The following is a 22,255-nucleotide window of genomic DNA, read 5'->3' as shown; positions in this document are numbered from 1 at the left end:
TCATTGTAACTGCAGCCGATAAACTCATTTTTCTCCCCTTCCACCTGCACCCCTTTTCTGTGCATTCATGCTGAAAATGTAGTTTGCCAGGTCACCATGCGGGGCATGCACTTTGCATTACAGTAGGCTTTGTACTGAACTTTGCGGTTGTTACCTGTGTGTTACCTAAGCCAATGTGAACGGCTCAGCAGGTGTACATCTTCCATTTGCAAAGGGGGCTTGAGCCCCAAATCTCCATGCTTGTTGACACTTTGGCCTCTCTACTGATATAACAATGCTAATGAGTGCCAGTTGTAATGGAATGGTGTTCCATGATACAGAAGCTTGTTATTCATTAGGCAGTAGATGGAGGCCATCAGCCAATATTAACATCAACCCCTTTTACCAAATTGAGCTAGATTCAAATGTGTGACCTAGAAGTGAAAGGCTGTATCCCATTACAACTGCTCAACAGCCAGTAACTGTTCCTTAAGTGATTTCTAAACTGAAAGTTTTCCAGCATTTCCCATGAGGCATCTGCTGAGCTTTCAAAGTGACTCTTTGTTACATCAGGTGAAAAAATCTGAGAGCAATTTTTCACCTAGTGGATTTCTTTTGTAAACCCACTGTTTTGGCCCGCTGCTCAAAACAAGGAACAATAGCCCATATACAAGTTATGCTACTGTTTGAAATCCGCTACGAACATATATAGAGGTTAAAAGGAAACCCAGCGCGTGTCCAGCTAGAAAATAGGCCACTAATTCACTTGTGATAAATAAGAGAAACAGAAATGGATTTGAAACATTCGTTTCCCTTTATTTGCTCAGTGAGGCTGATGTGTACAGCACATTTTTAAAAAAATCACAGGAATTTTCATACAATGAATTAAACCACAACAGTACATGTAGAATTGGCAGGTGGAAAATAGCCCAGCTAGGGCTAAACTAATAGTTCATTTTCCCTATTCAGTCAGCACAGTCCAACCAATAGCTTTACACTTTCACCTACTGTACAAATTTTACAGTAGCTCCATCAGATCAGTGGTTCACATTATTGAAAATGTCTGTCATATAGGTACAAATTTAGAATCATCACATTATATTACATGGCTATTCTAGGTCATTTATAGATCAGATCTTATACTACAATGATTGAAGTTCTCATTACAGCCATCAAAAAGGACACATAATCATTACCTACTGTAAGCTTACATCTAACGAGATGAAACGAAGGCTTTTTTCAGCTGACCCAACTATTATACCCTAGTAGCACAAACTTTTCTCTCCGTGCTGTTATCGGCAATGGCAACCCAACTGTTGTTCGGAGTTGTTTAATACAGATTGAGATCCCTCCCCCTCAAATTTAGACTCCTTCTGTTTGGATTCAGAACAATTTGTGTTATGTAGGAATTACTTTGTTACATCTCTAGAAAAGACCATAGTTCCTAAGTACCAGTTCTGTTACCAGTATTGCAGATGTGGTACTTACCACAGCATGGAAGCAACGGTATAATCTTCATCTAAAAGACATACAGTTCTATACTGCAGTTTGCCTCTAGTGATGATGTGATACATGTGCTAATTTGAAATGTTCTCTTAAAAAAATCCCTAACTTTACATTTTGATGGGCTAACCACAGTGTCTACAAAAGATACAAATAGCTTTATTCAGATTATTCAGAGATCCTACTTCTACGTAAATTTCATATGTAATATGTAAATCCACGGAGGAAAGCCATCTTCAAGAGAAGAATATTTGTCAGGCCAGTGAAAAAAAAATTGAACTGTGGCATAATGTCTGTTGGGGGGGGGGGGGGGGAATGAGAAGAAGAAGAAAAAAAAAAGCACACAATTTGTTCATCTCAGCAATCCAGGGCAAAAGAAAACATATTTAAAATTTAATCACAGAAATTTAAAGGCAAAATAGGTAATGCATCTGGTCCTTGAACACATAATATGATATACTAAATATTGATTTCTAAAAAATAATTTATTGCTTTTAATATTCTTTTCTTTACAACAGAAGATACTCAAAATCCAGAAAGGAAAACTGTAAACTTTAGTTTGGCATTCACACAATCAAAGTTAAAATACCTGCATTTTAACCTACAGAGCAACGACAAGAATTATGCAGATTAACACTGAACCTGTGAAAAAGTTCTTTTTTTATTGCTATCTATCTACTTAGAAATAAGAAGCCAAAAAATCAAGCAAGCATCCAACAAGACAGACATGGAATCTCTCAGAACACAATATGCTGGTGATAAAATGAATGCAGCTATCAAAATCAGCTGCATTGGCTTGGGGGTGAAATCGGTTTTCTAAGAGTCGGGGTGAGAAGGGAGATTAAATAGGTAGGTGTGCCATATCTTTAAAAGAAGTCATGAATGCCAAACAGTAATAGAATACCAATCTATAAACTTACAAGCGGACTCCAAACTTTACTGATTCAGTCTAGAAGCTCCAAGTTCAGATGAAATCCTGATATTCAGAATGGTAGTTTTTTTTCCTGAAGTTTCTATTTAATTTAGCAGAAGCAATTTCATCAATAATGGCATAGGCACATCTGAGGCCATGCTAGTGCACAGTAAAAAAAACACTGCTCCTGCAAAAGCTGAATTTTCCAAATGAAGCACTTACTTCAACCTGACAAGTGTCATGCATCCTAGGTACAAAATTTCCACTGGCCTTTTTATTATTTTAGTCATCTCATAATTTATAATAAATATGTTAATTGCAACTGATAAATATGTCTCTTTAGTAAACAAAGGAACGAAGGATTGGTATTTATACAGGATGCATAACCGTAAAAAAATATAGATAAATATCATCAAGCTCTGCCAATGAAAAGATTACTGGCTTCAAGAATAGTGCTTAGACACACATAATTATTGTAAAAATCATACCGTGCGTAGTACCTCAGCATTTTTTTAAAATCACAAAAATTAAAACAAAACAGCATTTTAAAAAGATTTTTGACTTCTAGTTCCAAAACTACTGTTGATACATAAAATAAAAATATTTCTTAATGATTACCCATTTAAGAGATTTTACATAAAATTATGATATCTCCTAGAAAAATTTAGATGAGAAAATTTCATTCCCCTAACAAATTCAGTGTATAAAACTGCAAAAGAAAAACAAACAATGAGAAAAATGTGGAAAATATTGCAGAAGTGGTTAATACCTTTTGGGTTTGGATAGTTCTTGACAAAATTCTTAGATAAGGTCACCAAAGAAGGGATGAATGTGTGTAAAGCATTGATATTTTTGCACTCAACACACACACACACACACACACACACACACTTTTCTCTTTTTTGTTACAATCAAATATATATAAGCATAAGTTCAGCTTTCTAAATATGTTAGTGTACAATAATTGTTTCACCTCATATAATTACATTTGAATATTCTTGATTAAGAAAAATTTAGCAGTTTTTGAAAAGAAGGCTGCATTTACAGTGCATAGCTGTAACCAAAAAAGAACATTGTCATACAGTATGTACACAAAATAAAAATACTCCCATTTCATATCTGTAAATATTCAACTACATTAGAGAATGTAGCAAATAAGCTATCTGTACACATGGCCCCCCCCACCAGATAGTTATACCCAACTCTCGTTAGTAATACAACACCATGTTCGCTCATCAGAATAAAATTGCTGAACAAGCTGCACATTTGACCATTAACAAGGTTTTGAAAATTTCATTATGGAAGATCAACAGTTTGGAAATTGACATGGGTGTCAGAATTAAAAGTTGAAACTTCAAAATGTTAGGGAAGGTTTAGCCTTTCAATTTCTCCTCCATCAGAAAAACAAAATAAAAGGACAGTCAGCTTCTAGGACCTGTGGTTTCTTCTGGACTGCCATATTATCATTGTGTTGTGGGAAGAAGCGCCTTTTTAAAGAAATGCAGTGTCTGATTCCCAGACATCAGCAGCTGTAGTTATCAATTTGATTTTTGTTTTGTTAAAATATGGTATGTACACATTTTGAAGTTCTACATTTTAAGTGTAACTCTATGGAACTGCTGCCATTTCAAGGGGTTTGCACTTGCATTCTCTATGAACATCAGAACCCCCCACCGCCAATCACCCCAGGAAAGTAAAGCTGACACCCATGGATATACATGTGCTTCCTGGATATCCATTTTGCCTCTTCACTCTTCAAGCAGCTGTGTTCATGTAAACCATGTTTTTGTACAGAGAGTGTAAAGTAGGAGAAATTCCTAAGTATGACTTCTAAATTGTCCATTATTGAAGGACATGATGTCCGTGAGGTATTCGCCATCCCTCCATTATCCTCAGCTGTGATGCATGTTACCTACGCAGGCTTCGCTGTGCCTCTTTAAGTAAACTATCAAAATCCATGGAGTCATATTTGCTCTTAGTGGAAGCAGGATCAAAATCATCTGAGTTTGAGTCTGAAACCAAGAGATGCAGAGATGAGCTAAGAGGTCTCGCAAATTTCATTGACACTTCCCTCCCCTCTCCTCCCACACATACAATAATACCTCCTAAGGCTTGCAGTTTGTTCTTCAAACTAGTTTGAATCACTAACATTATGGAAACAACAAGGCATCACTGAGCGAATTCACATGCCCCAGAAATATGACAGGGTGCTAGAACCAAGACTTTGGGTAGTGGAGAAGCTTTGTGTAAGAAAGGGGCTTTCTAATAAAATCATAGCTTGAAGAAAGGCAGGTTAAAATCATGGATTAAAGGGCTCTGCAGAGAGGCAGTGGATAGAAAAGTGAACTAGAACCCAGGAGCTCCGGGTTCTATTTCTGACTTGGCAACTGTCCTGCTGGGTGACAAGTCACTTCACCTTCCTGTATTTTTTTCTCTCCCACCCTTTGTTTATTTTGTCTATTTAGACTGTCAGCACTTTAGGGAAGGGACTATGGCTTTGTACAGAACATAAGAATGGCCATACTGGGTCAGACCAAAGGTCCATCTAGCCCAGTATCCTGTCTCCCGACAGTGGCCAATGACAGGTGTTACAAAGGGACCTCAGTTGGGGCCTCTAGATGCTACTGTAAACGATTCATAGATACTAAGATCAGAAGGAACCATTCTGATCATCTAGTCCGACCTCCTGCACAATGCAGGCCACAGAATTTCACCCACCCACTCCTACAAAAAACCTCACCTATGTCTGAGCTATTGAAATCCTCAAATCGTGGTTTAAAGATTTCAAGGAGCAGAGAATCCTCCCTCAAGTGACCTGTGCCCCATGCTACAGAGGAAGGCGAAAAACCTCCAGGGCCTCTTCCAATCTGCCCTGGAGGAATATTCCTTCCCGACCCCAAATATGGCGATCAGCTAAACCCTGAACATATGGGCAAGATTCACCAACCAGATACTACAGAAAATTCTTTCCTGGGTAACTCAGATCCCATCCATCTAATATTCCATCTCAGGGGATTAACAAATGATAAATATGGTTCTCAAACTGATTTGATCAGCCCCCCTTATTTGGGTCTGTAGACATTTATGGTCTTCCCCCCAAGTACTCAGCTCTGAAGGCAGAGCGGAGAGGAGCAGCTGCTGGCCAGGCACCCAGCTCTGAAGGCAGCGTTGTGCCAGCAGCAGCACAGAAGTAAGAGTGGCAATGTGAAAAGTAATATTTGTCCATATCACTTTCTACAGCAGTCTTAGAAGTAAGGGTGCAGCAGTGCAGAGGTAAGGAAGGCAATGTGAAAAGTGATATTTGTCAATCATTTTTCACAGCAAACTTAGTGTGGAAGGAAAGCCTGAGGCCTGCAGCCCCCAGGTGAGGGATTGAGTGGGGAAGGAAGGAGAGCCTGAGCCTAGGTGACAGGACTCTGCTGTCAGCTGCAGGTTGGCAGGACCCCTGCTGTCCCTTTTAACCCTGCCTCCTGGGTGTGCCCGGCCCTTCTGCATGAGCCACCCAGGGGTGACAGCCAGAACTCCTAAAAAAAAAAAAAAAAAAAAAAAAAAAAAAAGTACACAGCTCACACATATCTTGACACATTCCCACACCTCCCTTCGGAGGCCTGCCCCATAGTTAGAGAACTGCTAGTCTATACTATTATGTTCACCACTTTTCCAAGACTATGATACATTTTAGACAACACTGAGGTATCATCTGAAATGTCATAAACTTCTGAACATTATTGTCCTGGTAAAATATGTGTATCAACATTATATGTGAAGTTATAAGTTTCTACTATGTATCCTTGCTGTAACATGCTCCAAGTTTAAAAAAAAAAAAACAGGCCCAAACCAGTTTTTCAGAGACAAAGACACACTGACATCACAGTCAGGTGTTAAAAAACCTATCACCTGCTCAAGCAGCCATTCTCCAGCAACAGGAAGGTGTAAAGAAATTTACATTTCATCATAGGACAGTTCAGGCTTCTCTCCTTCATCTCTGCTCATGATATCAACGGCTTGCAAAGAACTGAACTAAGCAGGGAAGGGTGCCAGGCTGAAAGGAGACCCACCCAGCGTATGGTGAGGCAAAACCTTTTGCTTTTAAGTTAAGTGCTAGCTTGCGATTTACACTTTTATTTTCTTTTGTAACCAATCCTGACTTTTATGTATCATCCCTTGTAATCACTTAAAATCTATTTTTATGTAGTTAATAAATGTATTTTATTGTTTTATCTTAACGAGTGTGTTTGGATTAAAATGTATGGAAAACTCCATTTGGGATAACAAGGCTGGTGCATTATCATTTTCCTTTGATGAAATGACAGACTTCCTAAGAGCTTGTACTATTCAGAAGAGAACTGAACAGTACAAGCAGCACACTTCTGGGGGAACAAGGCTGGGACTAAGAATTTGAGGGTGTTGCCCTGTATGTAATTCATGAGTGACTACTCAGAGTGCTCATGTATTTAGCTGTGAGTGTATTTGCATGCTGAAGGCTGTGTGAGCAGGCCAGGAGTGGATGTTCTGACAACAAAATAGAGTAAAAGGCACCCCAGGCTAGAGAGTTAAGGGGACACAGCTGTTCAACGGTCCAGATTACAGTGATTAAACAAATATTAAGTTTGTGTTTTGGAAGTAACTTACCCCCTGTGCCCAAGACTGTGTAATCACTCAAACATGTGACTCTAGTCATGTGAATTCAGTGAGGCCACTCTTTTGTAGGAAAAGTTGTTTATGTAATGATATGTTTGCAGAAGTGGGAACATAGTACATTGATGAGGTTGCAGGCATTTCATTTCAGACACATCACTAATCCTGGTTCTTGTGTTTGTACTACACTACATATATGATAGTCATTCTTAACACCTGAGGTTGAATCATGAGATGTGTTTGCGTTGAATACACAATGCAGAATACATGTTCTTTTGACTTTGAGATTAGGCCTCATTGTAGCAATGCTAAAGTTCTGACCACTTCAAAGGGAGCTCCTAGTATTTTTTTGCTGCTGTTGTTCTTTAGATCAGATGTTCAACCCACTGCTGATTAATTGCATCTGCCCTTGTATGTACTCATGAAGTTAAAAGTTCACTCCATCATTTCCCTATGTCTGACACACAGGCTGTGAAATTCAGAGAGGGCAATGTGAAATGGAGAGAGGCACAGGCTGTCAGTAGTACAAAGCAAAGGTGTTCAGCTCAGAAATACTTTGAGGATCCCACTCAATATAGAAAGATCTTGAAGGGCCCACAAGCCAATGATGAATAATGTTCAAGAGGGTCCCCATCAGGAAGCTTATTTTAAGCCCAGATGTATTGAGATACTAGATACACCCCTGGCTTCATCACTGCAGAAGATCTGTCAAACCAAGTCAAGACTTCAATCTGTCTTTGCCGTTTTTATCAGCCAACATTTGAACAAATGACTTGCCACCTTTTATATTTTCATCATCAGTCCCATATCTCTTCAGCAGTCAGCTGCCTTTTCCCAGCTTTACACTATCTATTTAGCAAGTGAAGTGAATTATGGCATATTCATTGTGAACAATGCATATCACTTTTATCATTTACTCTGAGAAGACATCAATTGGTTAGAAAAAAATATATTTGTATTCACTTCTTGCTTCACACAAAGCCAAGGGCAGCACATACAAGATTTCATTAGCCTCATGTTACAGGGTTATGCAGAGATTTTAATGATTGTGGTCATTAATTCATAAAAACACAATAACCAATTAATGAAGGTACTGTAATAACATTTCCCTTGGTATTTTACTCAGAAAAGAATATCTGCTATACCCGCATTCTATTTAGACAGGTACTAGCTAAGGTTTAATATTTAGTGAATAATCTGCATTTTAAAAGGTCATTAAAATAGGATGTATGTATGATGTATGCATGATAACATATTTAGAAGAGCCAGTTTTCAGGTGGATCTATATGGCCTCTGCATGTGCACACACAAACACCTGCATGCATACTGTAAAAATTCTAATACCTGCACACACACTTCAAAACAGTCCCGCCTGCAGGAAGCAGCACTGGATGAGCACCTCCTGTTCTCCTGGCCAAGGCCTGAGTCACAGTCTGAACAGGGGAGTAAGCTGAGGTCTTACACCCAGCATGCTCCAATATCAGGAAAGGCTGTGACAATTTAGCCTTAAGTGCTTGCAATTAGGAGACAATCACTGGAACAGTGAATGCCAAGGGAGGGGGTAAATTCTCCATCAATTGGAGTCCTTAAATCAAGATTGGAAGTCTTTGTAAAAGAGATGCTCTAGTTCTGTTACAAACTTGGGCTCAATGAAGGAATTATCAGGTGAAATCTATGGCCTGTGTTATGGAAGGGATCAGAGTGGATGATCATAATGATCCTTTCCGGCTTTAAAAATCTATGGGCATGTCTATGCTGCAGTACAAAAATTTTGCAGGGCAAAAATCATGATGAAGTTTATTTTGGTGGGGACTCTACCATTACTTCTATTTATGGATCATATAAATACATCCGGTATCAGCACCAAGAAATTATTACATTACAGAGAATAATAATGCATGCAGAAAGTTTCCAGAGTACTGTCATTTTGCCAAGGCAATATTTTCACCAGAGGGTCCATTGATTTCCATACTGATATAGATGAATTGCAAATGAATGGTACATAAACTCTATGAAAGCCTGCCACTCAGCCATTAGATAAAGTTGTAGTTTTTAAATTTGGTTTCTGCTTATTTGGCGAAAACATTTGCCTTTTAAAAAAACAATAACTTAAATACAATAGCTATGAACAAAAACCAAACCCTGGATAGCCCTGGATTATGTGTTTCATTTTGATCTCTATATCAAGTACTCACATTTCATGTACCGCAAAATACTTACCTAGGTCTGCATAGTTAGACTTGCAAAATTGCTTGCGTCCACAAAAGTACAACTCAAAGTCAGGTTCATTTGACCTGCGTAAAGTGTATCCATTTTCGAGAGCAGCAAACGCATCACAAGTGTAGCGGTAGGTGATGAAACCATAGCTGTCTCTGTAATTGAAAAATACAATTGGGAAGAAAAGTTAAAAAGCATTAATGCACATCAATGTAACCCTTTCCTGAAAGCAGGAACATACTGATGCTACTCTAGTGCAAATGCCAAAGCTACTGCATCCATTTATCAGCACGATTGTCCTGTCATGCAGCTAAATACTTATTTCTGGGACAGGAAATCTCAACTAGCAACATTAATAAATAAGGCTGAAAGAAAATAAATAAGGTTTTGAACTCAGCATGTCATCTGTCAAAGCACTTACGCTGGAAACGCCCCTACCAGTGATCTTACTGTCATACTTTTTTTTTTTTTTTTATATAGGGCAGCTTCTAAACAAGAAATAGCCTTGAAAGTTCTTACCCATCATCCCGCAGATGTACTGTACACTCCTCAATTTCACCAAAAACTTCAAACCGGTCCCTCAGTTCTGTTCTGGTGGTATCAGCTCTGATTTTACCCACATACATCACACGGCGTTCTTCCTGTGAAGAAGGGGAAAGGAGGAAGAGGAACTTTTTATGATAGGTGCAGTACAGATTACATATATTTACATCCATAGGCCTGTGTTGGGGCTGCATAATGATGGTAGTATAGTTAGAAGTGGAAAAGACCTACTAGATCCACCTCCCTGCTAACAATAATATTGTTCTGAGGAAGGACATAGTAGATATTTAAATGGTATTATTATACATGACGGATAGTGTGGTCCAGGGTTAGTGCCCCAAATTAGGAGTCAGGAGACCTGGGTGCTTCTGTTACTGTCTAGGCCACTCTCCTGTTATGTGACATTGAACATCTCGCTATGCCTCTAGCTCCACCCCAGTCCTCCGTCTGTTTGTCCATTTAGACTGTAAGCTCTTTAGGGCAGGGACTGTCTCTTAGTATGTGTCTATACAACATCAAGCACAATGGGGACCCAATCTCAGTTGGGGAAAATGTAATAAAAATAATAAATAACAAACACAGCAATAATAAAAATACATTCTAGACACGTACACAGCAGACCTAACTAAGGGATAGTCAGCATTGCCACCATAATCTAGTTTTTAGTGATTTATAACCTCAAAATGAAGGAAAACCTGTTCTCAGCCTGAGATAGAGACAGTTTCTAATAATTACATGAGTGGTTTCTTTGAGGAAGCAAAATTACACATTTCTTGTAGTTACAGTTACATTTTTGGTTTATTAGCAAAAATGTTGAAACATTCTTATTCAATTGTGCAATTTTGCAGGCACTAATGCTGACTGGTATGTTGTTCTTTGGTACTTGGAACAAAGGTATTTTTCAAATCGTCCAAACTCCAGACATAGGTCCCTATCATACCCCCCTGAGCTAAAATCCATGACAGAGTGACCAAACCTAGGAAACTCTGGGAGTTTGCCTTGATGGATTTTCTGACTAATGCTTCACTCAGGACAGAGGGAATTAACAAGTTGCAGATGATGACAGGTGGAAAGAGATTGCCAAGGTCCACAAATCCCCAGGTCCACAGGGCAAAGACGCACTAGGCCCACAGCTTCTCCCAGGCAGTACAGTTCTTTGAAGAACTCCTGTAGTGTCTAGGAGCCCTACTCATGGACCAGGACCCCACTGTGCCAGGTGTTGTCCAAACACAGAAGAGATGGTCCCTGCTCCACAAAGCTTACAATCTAAGTATAAGACAAGATATAACAGATGCTTATTGATAGACAGATGGGAAACAGTATTAGTAAAAGATAGGTCATTGTCTCTCCACATCAGTAGCCTAACCATTGTCAAGTCTTGGCTCTTCCCACCCACATGTATGTCCAATATCCTGTCTCAGAGCCAACTCTCTGCTATCGATTGGCTCAGCTCTACTGGTCAATGGAACACCACCAACTGACACGAGTAGAGAATTTGACAGCAATGCAGCACAAAAAAATTAAGAGAAGCATTAACTTGCCCATAGATAACCATGGGATTACGAGGGGGACGCTCTATGAACAGCAGCTACTTCTTGGTCCTATCCTTAACCTCTAACTCCAGGATGTCCAACCCAGATCCATGATCATGCAGAAGGTGGAGTAGTGAACAGAGGGTTTTCTGTTAACTACGAGGGATTTGAGGAGTGTGGAGCAGAGGTTAGCACCCCAACCTCCTTCTGCTCCTCCCTGCTTGCTTTCAGCATGGTTGGGCATAAGGGGGCACAGACCCCCACCCCAGACTTTAAAAACAGTAAAGACTGCATATGCACAATAATTATTTTCCAGACTGTCTTACCAAATTGAGGATGTAAACGCACCGAAACACTTGATAAGAAACAATTCCACTGACACTAGGTATTGAACCTAAATGACTGGCCAGATGGCATATAACATAACATAGCAAACCGACTAATGCACGTCATCTGAGATACTACATTTCGACTGAAAAAACAATGTATCACACACTGATGCTGAGATTGTTATATAACAATGTGATGGAAAGACCTGTTGCACACACTTCTGTGAGACTGAGTAAGGACCTGTGTGCAGGGGTTTTGTTTTGGGGTGGGTTTTCCCCCCTTTTATCTTTAAGATAATTGTAAAAAACCAAAACTGAACAATTAAAAAAAATCTTGCAAATGTATCATTAAGGGAATAAGTTAAACCTACAAAATTAAGGAAATTCAAATGTAAAAGCTGAAATGTACCATATGCCCTTCAATATGTAGGCACAACAAGATGTTCTCATTAATTGTTTGTTTAAAGGGGGTGCCCTGGTGTCTAAGTATTAGAGAGAATAGGGCTCATTTCAGCACTGACATTGGCTTGGCTGGCTTTTGTTGATATAATTGTGATTGTAAGGAGATTATTTGTAATTTCCTCTCATAACAACACACACCTTTAATAACAGGAGCTACACAGGCATAACAAGATTACAACATACTCCTTTTGTTTTATAAAAAGTAACACGCACATGTCCGTATGTACACATTAAATATGCCCTTTATTGCACTTGATGTATGAGCAGGGACACTGGAAAATTACAGAGGAAAGTTTTTTTGTCTCAAATTTAATGTGGGCAGAGAGAAATGTGCAGAAAACTCTGGAAAACACTGTCGAGCTTTTCACCGCCGTCTGCAGATCATTTACCTTGCATCACAAGTTCTGAGTATGGTTCAGTGATTTTCCACGTAAATGAAGAAATGCCCTGCCAACCCCCTCTGGCCCAACATGCCTGGTCTTCCTTTGGGTTTAATTTAAGATAGTCTTCCTGCTTTTTATCCTGTCCTCAGAAGCAGTAGCCTACTGACAGTGTGGGTAGGAAAACTTGTATATCTATAAATAATATTTATGGTTTCAAATTTAAAAAGCTAGCGAGGCCAGCATTCCTAGTCTAACCAAACTTTCCTTACTGCAGTCAGAGTGAGACCCAGGTTTGCCATCCGCATGTCCAGTTTGGCCAGGCCAGCCATCCTATGCTAAGCTTTCTCTTGCCTCCTAAACACTCTCCCCCACAAACTTTCTTCCTTCCACGTGAACTCTCTTCCTCATTCCCAGTTGTCAGCTTTGCAAGGAACAATGCTTTTTCCATGACAGGCTCTTCCACCCACTGCCTTCTGGGCTGCTGCTGAGTGACTTCTGGGCGCTGTGTTTACCAAAGGCAGTAGTGCTAGAGGAAGCCATGCTCAGCCATGTCTCTCCCCGCTGCTTCTCCTTCCCCTTTGTGCACTGCTGGCGTACTTACAGCAATGCACTGAGAAAGGCTCAGACAATGCTACTCACCACATCCTTCCAAGATGGTCCATGTTTGCCCTGGATTAACAAAACACTGGGGTCCACCCTTTTTGAGGGTGTGGCCTGCTTGCAGTTCTCTGAAACCCACATAATGCTACATTAGCCAGTGTATGTAAAGCTGTTACACAAACTCAGGCAGGACCATGGGAGACCAAAGGGTAAATCTGAACTCTTTCCACCATTTCCTGGGAACTGTCCGAAGGATTTGTTGTTACCCCAAGAGTGGGCGGAAAGTAGGTTACAACCCTATCACTACCCTGCCTCCCACAGTAAGTGATCTGCAAGTCAGTTTTAGCACAAGATAATAAAGGAGCTCATTCTTATATGTGCAGGAAAAGCCCCCATTTGAAAGTGCAATGGGAATGGTTAGATTGAGAAATTAAAAAGAAAAAAAAAGTTAGGAAAAGCTCAAACTTCTTCCAACCCCAAGCAGGGTCATGAGGGAGACCTGCTTTGGAAAGTGAATCAGCAAATAAATGCTGCTGTAGGCAAAAAGGAGAGCATGAAAACTTGAAAAGAAAAAGTTTCCTGTGTGGTTTTTGATTTCCATGTTTGCAATGGTCCAACAATGCACTTAGGTGAACAGTAGGAGAGTGGGCAAAAAAGGATGATTATTGATAGCATGTGGATCCAGTAAAACTCATGACATATGTAACTCGATCTGGGTTTGTACAATGAGGTAGAGCCACTTGGTGCTACGGCAATAATAATAAATAATCATCATGAAGAGGAGGGGCAACGGAAAACCATGGAGACAAAAGAAACCGTGAACTGTTTTCCACTGGGGATTTACTCAGTTTTAGGCAGTGTTTGGTGTGTTTTAAAGAAGTCGGATATTCATTTATAAAAAACTCTGTCTCTTGCCTTCATGTTGCAAAGCAATGTATTTGATCTAAAATGATGCCTTCTTTTGCACTCCCCCTGTGTATAAGTTCTCTGGGACAGGGGCTCTCCTGAGATTTGTGTCCTGTCCACTGTCAGCACTTAAGAAATGAGAAGTAAAGATGTTAAGAGTAATTTTCTTGTTTCATCTTTCAAAGGGGCATTGTGTTATCCCAATTCCTTGCCCACAGTTTGCGCAGGTTGCAAATGAGGGGAGACTGAGAATTATACAGAAAATCGGCATAGCAGCACCAGCACAGATTTATAAATGCTATGTTGCTAATCACATGGTTTAACCCTTTCAGTTCTTAGGCAGCGCTTTAGTGGTATGTCAAGAGCTGCTGAAACATCAAAGGGTTTCAATGCTTCTTGAGTGGTAATGCTCCTTGAGTGGTAATGCTCTGAAGGCTGGCTCTGTGTTCCATCACACCTGTAGCTCTATAGCTTTTTCAAGCTTCTGCTGCAGTACAACTAGGCCTCAGGGCCACCACTGCTCTCAAGCCTTTGCCTTTTTGCTATTTCTTCCCCTCTGACATGACATAAAACTTCTTCCCACCGCATGCTGGGCAGCACACTACGGAGCTGCCACTCTTTTCTTTGGCCAATACGTCTCTTCTGTGATGTTCACCCATCTGCTAATTCCTCTCACTACTTAAGCATTGCTACCCCGGCCGCAGATTCCAGGAATGTAAAGTATTAATTATCATTCTGAAACCACAGCTTGAGAATATTTAGACACATAGGAATATAGGCTGTGGTGGCAAAAGCCTCTGCAGCAGTTCAGAAATTACCTGCAGCTGCTCAGAGGAATCAGGCGCTTCTGAATCTTCATGGCACGTCACTTGTTTTGGTTTGGATTCCAAGTTCCTACAAAGCCCTGTATTGACAGTTGCAGGGCACCTCTATATTGCAGTCGGAGTTGTGATTTGCAGTTCGAGCAGACATACTGGTGCTAGTTGTAGCAGTGAGGACATGGCAGTGCAGCCTTCAGTACAGGCTGCACAAGCCTGCCTGACCCCCCCAACCCTCCTAGATTAGGTACTTCCATTGGTAGCCTGCACTGAAGCCCACACCGCAGCATCCCTAGCCAGTGCATAATTGGTAATGAAAGAGGTGATGGACTCAAGTAATCAGGTGCTGGGGTTCAAGCAATTTTTTTACTTTCATAACTGATGCAGCAAGCCCAGAGGTGCTGTGGCTATGAACTGCCAAGACTGGCAAGTCCTGGCACAAACTAAGCACTGGATCTAGCTAGAGGATAGCTAGCACAGGTATGTCTTTGTGAGCTGCAAATTGCACCCCTGGCTACAGTGTACATGTACCTTAGAGTTGTGCCTCAAATGTCAAGATGAAGATGTCTTTATTGTGATAATTTAGAAAACTGCCACTTAGCATTATTAAGTGATTTGGATACATCTTGTTGGCTAAAGAGAGCTTCAACTATTGTTCTATGAATACACACACTGAGTTTTACTATTGATTTCAATAGGGCTAAGATCTCACCCCAGGTATATAAAACTTATTCAAGCATATTATTAAGCCACTGCCTAGAATACCTCCATTTACAATAGCATTAATAAAATGATTAAACTCCATTTAAAAAAAATACTTATTGTCTGAAGCCACCATTTTCACACTTGGTTGCCTAAAATTAAGACCTAAATCCATATTGAGGCACCCAAATAGGTGGCCTGATTTTCAGGAGGCTGAACTCCCATTAACTTCAGTGGGAGCTGAGGAGGCCCCTCATTCTGAAAGTTAAGCCACTTTCATTTAAATAGTTAGATATGAATTTAGGAACCTAATTGTAGGCATCCATGTTTTAAAATGTTGGCTCACAGTTTTAGTCAGCCTCAACCTGGCCTCAGTTACTGCATGACCAAATTGAATGGACAACCATGTACACATACAGTCATCACACAGGAGTACGAACAGGCATCTAGATTTTGGAAACAAGTATCTTCAATATTTTGTGACTAAAATATATATTTGCATCTGCCAAGATGATAACGGCATGTACAGACTGTTGGCTATGAGCAATCGGAAGGCATTTTTGCACATTTGGTTGACAGATTAAATTACCCAATTCTTATGTCCTTTTTTCACCTTCTATGTGCATTTATGCTGCTGTACCATTTAAGCCGACTCCGTATATTAACCCATTAATACCTGCCTGGATTTAGCTCAGTCATACCTGCTGCTACCCAGTCTTATGCAACCTCCTCCTTAGCATGTCTCCTGCAGTCAGCTCCTGAGATCCTGGCTCTGTGTCTCTTGTGGAGAAGAGACATCTGTCCAATCCAATCTCAGTAGCATGAGACAGTGGGCTGGAGCCTAATATTTCAGGAATTTATGTTTATATGGAAAACATAGATCAGTCCTTACAGAGTTAAAAGAGACTCAGCAAGAAGTAGGGGAAACTCCCCAAGGTGGAGGACAAAGCAACCTTAATTCGGGAATAGGTGGGAAGAGAGTCCCAAGGACAGAATATGAAGGAAAGATTGTAGTTGTTGAAGAGGATATGAGGAGAGTCTCTCAAGAGAGAAGCTGGGGAGAAAAGCGCTTTCTAAGGAGAGGGCATTGTGGGCATTGTGCCATTGACTTCAATGGGCAAGGATTTCACCCCCCAGTGCTTATTCACACAGGAGGAAATAACCTGCTTTCATTTTATACCATTTTTTTCATTTTATAAAGCTTATGATGGTGACAAAAAACTGATAGGATTCCATCATCTGCTTATGCAACATATACAAGGGCTCTATGTTTTTATTATACTGCATTTATTGGTATTTTAACAGGCTATAATTTGCCACACTGCTAGATTATTTTAGTACTGATTTATGGATAAGTACACACCAGGTACTTGCTTTTTTAATGGAGTTTTGATTTTGAAATATCTAAAACTCCTCTAACATACAGGAAATACAGCTGCGGATACCTCGACTTCATTTTCATTTTCACCCCCTTCACCCCTCAATGTAACCTTTCACAGCCTCCTCACTTTTACTTGACTGGCTGCTGGCCTGTGAGAGAACAAAGGTGTTTGCTGTTTTAAGTTACATACATTGTTCTATGTACTCAGTTGCATGATTTAGTACTTCTGATGGAGGTATATTTGGGTTTCAGATGAGCACTGTACCTAACAAAGAAGTTCAGGTAAGAGTTACAGCTACTGAAAGTTAGTGTTCTTCTGTGAGTAGCTACAAGCCTGATATTTTACAAATGAATAACAACAGCTAACTCTTACGGGGACTGATCCGGGGTAAAGTCGATGGGCTTTGGATCAGACCTTCAGAGCACATTTCATCTATAGATCTCTAAGCACTTTACAAAAGACATCATATCTACATTTTATAGCTCGGGAACCTGAAGCACAGAAAAGTAAAGTGATTTCCCCTTCGTCACCCAGCAGGACAGTAGTAGAGCTGGGAATAGAATCCAGGCCCCCTGAGTCCTCATCCAGTACTCTAACCACTAACCCACACTGCTTCCCTTCATTGCAATTTCTGTGGCCTGTTCTCAATATTTAAAGCCCCCAGAAGTGTGAGGAGAAATGTGTCAGTGCTGCAATCAGTTAAATGCATAAGGGTCTGACACAAAGCCACAGAAAACAATGGAAAGACTCCCATTGACTTCAGTGAGCTTTGGATCAGGCCCTAGATGAGTGCTGTGGAAACCTAAAGGAGCCCAAATTGTGCAGGTAAAATAGTGCAGAGTAATCGGAGGGGCAGGATATGGAGGAGCAGTAGGAAGAATGGAAAGAACAGGAAAACGAGTAGAAAAGTAGGGGACACTAGGACAGACCACCAAAAGGAGAGGACAGGGGAGCCAGGCTGAAAGCATCCCCCACATTTAGTTTTATAAAGACCATCATACGACAGCCTGGAACCAGAGAAGACAGACACTATCCTTCCCTACTGGATCCATCCTACTACCCTACTGCTACAACACTGCTACTGATCCCAGCAACAACTCCCTTTGCCCTTGCCTCATGTGCCCGGGGCACTTAGGATAGAAAAAAAACCCACTGCACCAAGTATTTTGAAGACTTTGAAAAAATATTAAATAGCACTTGTTCATTATTAAAGGGCCAGTTTCAACAGTTGCTATAAAATCTCTTAAAATTAATAATGTCATAGACAGAACAAAGATTGAGCTGGTGTGTTTGTCATTAAGGGCCCAATTAGCCCTCCCCACACAGAACTATACTTCAGACCTTCTGGGTACAGTTTTTGAGTACGGTGAAGACACGAGTTTTAAGATGTGCACTTATCGACACCTATTATTACTTCTTGTGTAACACATCGAAATGCTCGAGTACATACTTGTGTCATATTGTTGGCAATTATTGGTAGATGACATATTGTAACAGATGCTGCTTCTCTAAAAGATTAATACATTTATATGCTTCTTTATGATGAAGAGATGGGACCAATGCTTAATAATGCTACTTATTATCTGTGACAAAGCTTTGTCTAGTAAAGCCTCACTGTTTGTTGACTGTGACTAGATTTGAAAGTCACAATTTGCAGTGTCTTTAAAAAAATTAAATTGTACAGTCAAAATGAAAATTGAAATGAAAACACATATTAGCCTAAGAGATCAGAATTATTAAGGAATGTGTGTGAAGAGATTTTTGTGTGGATTTTGTTTGTTCTATTATAAGGAAAAGAGAGAAGGAAGCTGCAGTTTTAGCTTTAGTAATCTATCAAAAAACAAACAACCACCCACCCACCCCAAAACCGCTTTCAAAATGAAAATTATCTTCACAGTGCTTACAATTGCTTTCTGTCTCTGCCTCTCCCTTTGTTTGGCCCTTTCAGATTCCCGTTTTTCATACTCTTTGCGGTATTCTTCCCTCTTCAGTCTTTCATGCTGATATTCCTCATAGCTGTCATATCTAGGAAACATAACTTAATCATTAAATCAAGTACCTGAATTTGTCAAAGTAAAATGAATAATACAATTTCTGGAGCATCTCATCATCTCAGAAGAACAGAATAAAAAGTGAGCCAAATACAAACAAAACATGCTACCTGGGTCTACAACTATATGGTGATCTGGATCGTGATCTTGCATATAAAGGAGAACTTCTGTATGCTCGATGTCTACAGTGGCTGGACTCATAATAGTAACACGATCTGTAAGAAAAAACACAAAGGACATTTGCTTCTGTCATTTAGTATAAATCTACTGACACCATGTTCTTGTGAGCTACATATTACCTGAACCTACAATTTCTCTGAAGCAACCAGTGAAATTTTCTAGTGACAGTTTGTGATCTCATAGTTAACTTAGGGGCCTTGGAGTGATGTATTTTGTTTTGTAGTATCCCTTATTCATGCTAACACAGAGCACCAAGTCAGCCAGTGTGAACTTTATCTTATATGGATTGCAATTAGATTGGAACACGGTAGATTTGCAGAAAATGGAATCAGTTAACTAAGTAAATTTCTCACTGACTGCTCTGTTTATGATCCGACTGTCTCCACTAGGAGTATTCAACATTGGCAAGTTTAAAGGACAATGGCAACAAGTGTTTTGTGTAACAATCCCATTATCTTCAAGATTAATTATCTGAAAGGCAATAAAAGGAGCTGCTCTAGATTCAGCTGCTTCTGGATTATTTTCCTTCATGTCCATTATAAATACATTTGCATTTCTCAGAGAGTACCTGGAAGAGGATCTGCTACACGGCGACCTTGACCTTGATCGGGAATATGGAGAACGGGAACAAGACCTGTGTTGAGGAAAGGATCTTGATCTAGAGCGTATCCTTTGGGATCTTTGAGAAAATAAGGATTTGGGTGGAGACACTGAATCTCTGCATGGGGAGTTAAAAGAAGAGCAAGAAGGCGATACATCAAACAATGAATAGGCTTCTGTCCCATCCCACGGGTAGCATAGTTTATCACTTTCATCTTCACTGTCATCAAAGAGGCCATCCATAGCTAGTCCTGAAGTTATAAACATAGGTAGTTTGGAGAATTGTTCATTACTATAATCACTTTCCCTCAGTTCACTGGCCTTATCTGCCTCTTCATCAAAAACAGCTTGGCTGGGGTGACCAAAGTGCTTATTCAGTTCAGCCCGGATATCCTGGTCTTGGAGCTGCTTTCGACTGCTAGAGTGGGAACCCTGCTTACTTGCCTGTAAAGTCTCTCTCTTGTAATACTGGTCTTGTTCTAAAGAAGAACAAATCTGACACTGCCACCCAGGTACAGAATCTTTAAATTCTTGTTGTCTGGAGTCCTGAAGTTCCTGGGATATTTTAATGTGTATTTCGGTTTTTGAATTCACAGATTGACAGTAGTCATGGTCACCAAACAGCCGCAAACTAGGCCGTTTTGCCTTTCTCTCCTCATGTCCACTGGACAGTATCGTTGTCTTGCTAAGCTGTGCATACAGCTCAGACTGTTCTGGACTCTTCTTGATTGTGTTATGTCCTTGAGAATTGGAAGACTCACTGTAGCGGGGCTTTTTTGAGGGTGGTACAATAGTTTTGCATGATGACTTCAGCTTGGGTGAAGTCCTGAAAGGATTATCTTGGTTGGCTTTGTGAGGAGGGGTCGTAGGTGGAGTTAGGCCTAAAAAAATGACAGAATTTTAACAGAGAAAAATGCTTTTCCAGAAAGCACAGATTTTTCTTTGAAAAAGAAATTAAACCAAGAGTCCCTTCCCATGGCCTGAAAAAAACAAACTTGCTTTCTCTAAGTACTTCTGTCACCATAAATTGACTTTACTAGGATGTTATGTACCAGCAATAGTATTTAGATTTTTGGACAGAAATGCTAACAACATCAACACACTAGCAAATATTAACACATTGCCCCAAGGTTTTCAACATTATTTTTGTCACTTTTTTACAAGTACATCTACTACTGACTTTAATGTTGTGTGTGTATGTGCTGTATGTATATATTTATACAGAGAGAGATAGAGTCCGGTATTAGCTTCAACTGTATTTATTACATAAGATGTATACTGAGGATGTTACTTTTAGCTTTCACATAGTTTCTTTTTTCCCCCAAACCAAAGAAGTCTGTCCTGAAGCCAAAGAAATTAACAGATGAAAACCTGGACGAAAGCAAATCTGGAAAAATGAAATGAATACTACCAAAGTAACTTCTGTAATGCACAGTGCACTAATGCAAGTAACTACAGCAACTATACAACTTGACTGCAATGATTCTTTGCCTCCCCAGTTCATTAACTTAGTAAACCATTGCTAATGTATGTATAATACATTATTGTAAGCATAACTAATACACTTTGCCTAAAATGTGGTTCTGCAGCAAAAACCTAAGTGAACTGTAACAATAAATATTGCAGCCACAATGAGCCATTTTATTTAGAACTAAATATTCATGGAGTGTCATGAGGTGGAGAGACTGACACTTACCTGAGTTTATCAACTAAACACATACCTAAATAAAGACTAGAAAAATGTCATGTCAATAACTACCAGGTTTTTCCACAGCAGAATGATAATTTATTAAATTACATTTCTAGATAGAGATGAAAATTTAAACATAACTCATGTAATCCTTAAAAAAGCAGGGAGCCAAAGCTACATCTACAGCTAATTTTACAATATTTCTGTGTGGAGAAAGTGTATTGCTCTCAAAGTTTCCTTCAGACTTCATACAAGGAGACATTCACATTGCATAAAAGGACAACTGTGTTCACAAATGTAGAACAATAGTAAATTGGGGCTCTTGTTCAAGAAAACGTTACTATTCTGGAAAGCACTTCAGCATATGCTTAACTTAGCATTCATTTACATCTCATTGACTTCCCTGTGGCTTAAATATATGCTTAAAGATAAGCATGTGCTTAAGTGCTTTCCTGAATCTGAGCCAGAGATAGGAAAATATCACAAAGAGAGACAGAAAAAAATACTAGATTACCTAGTCCATCCCTTACACCAACTCTGAACCCAATGCAGTGTATTTTCTAATGCTGTCCAGCCCAGTGGAAGGCAATGGGCCTTCCATCACTTCCCTAGGGAGAATGGACAGGGAATGTGAATACAGTTTGAGAAAATGCCTATTTCAAATATGGGCAGAGAGTTTCCTCTTGTTTTGTATTTTTAACCATACAATGGAGCTCAGCAGATCAATGCAAATGGAACATGTTTTATAGCAGTTTGCAGCAAAGAAGGAAAAGCCTCCATCAACACATAGTGCTCTCTAAGGGACACAAATGGAGACTGGGAGTCCC

General features: G+C 39.8%; 1 protein-coding gene across 2 annotated transcripts in view; it reads right to left on the bottom strand.

Moving 5' to 3' along the window:
• Positions 1-774: 774 nt before the first annotated feature.
• Positions 775-22,255, bottom strand: part of PPARGC1A (PPARG coactivator 1 alpha) — a 507,763-nt gene continuing 486,282 nt past the window's right edge. For both annotated transcript variants that reach the window (XM_038401087.2, XM_038401088.2), the window contains exons 8-13: positions 19,707-20,619; positions 19,069-19,173; positions 18,812-18,932; positions 9,770-9,891; positions 9,254-9,405; positions 775-4,407 (exon numbers count right to left, since the gene is read on the bottom strand). In XM_038401087.2, the coding sequence (XP_038257015.1) occupies positions 4,304-4,407; positions 9,254-9,405; positions 9,770-9,891; positions 18,812-18,932; positions 19,069-19,173; positions 19,707-20,619 (1,517 nt within the window). In that variant the 3' untranslated portion in view covers positions 775-4,303. The remainder of the gene's footprint in view (positions 4,408-9,253; positions 9,406-9,769; positions 9,892-18,811; positions 18,933-19,068; positions 19,174-19,706; positions 20,620-22,255) is intronic.

Source organism: Dermochelys coriacea, chromosome 4 (genome assembly GCF_009764565.3).
Source record: "Dermochelys coriacea isolate rDerCor1 chromosome 4, rDerCor1.pri.v4, whole genome shotgun sequence".
Taxonomy (NCBI): domain Eukaryota; kingdom Metazoa; phylum Chordata; order Testudines; family Dermochelyidae; genus Dermochelys; species Dermochelys coriacea.
The sequence above is the reverse complement of the archived record's forward strand: the minus strand, read 5'-3'. Positions and strand labels throughout refer to the sequence as shown.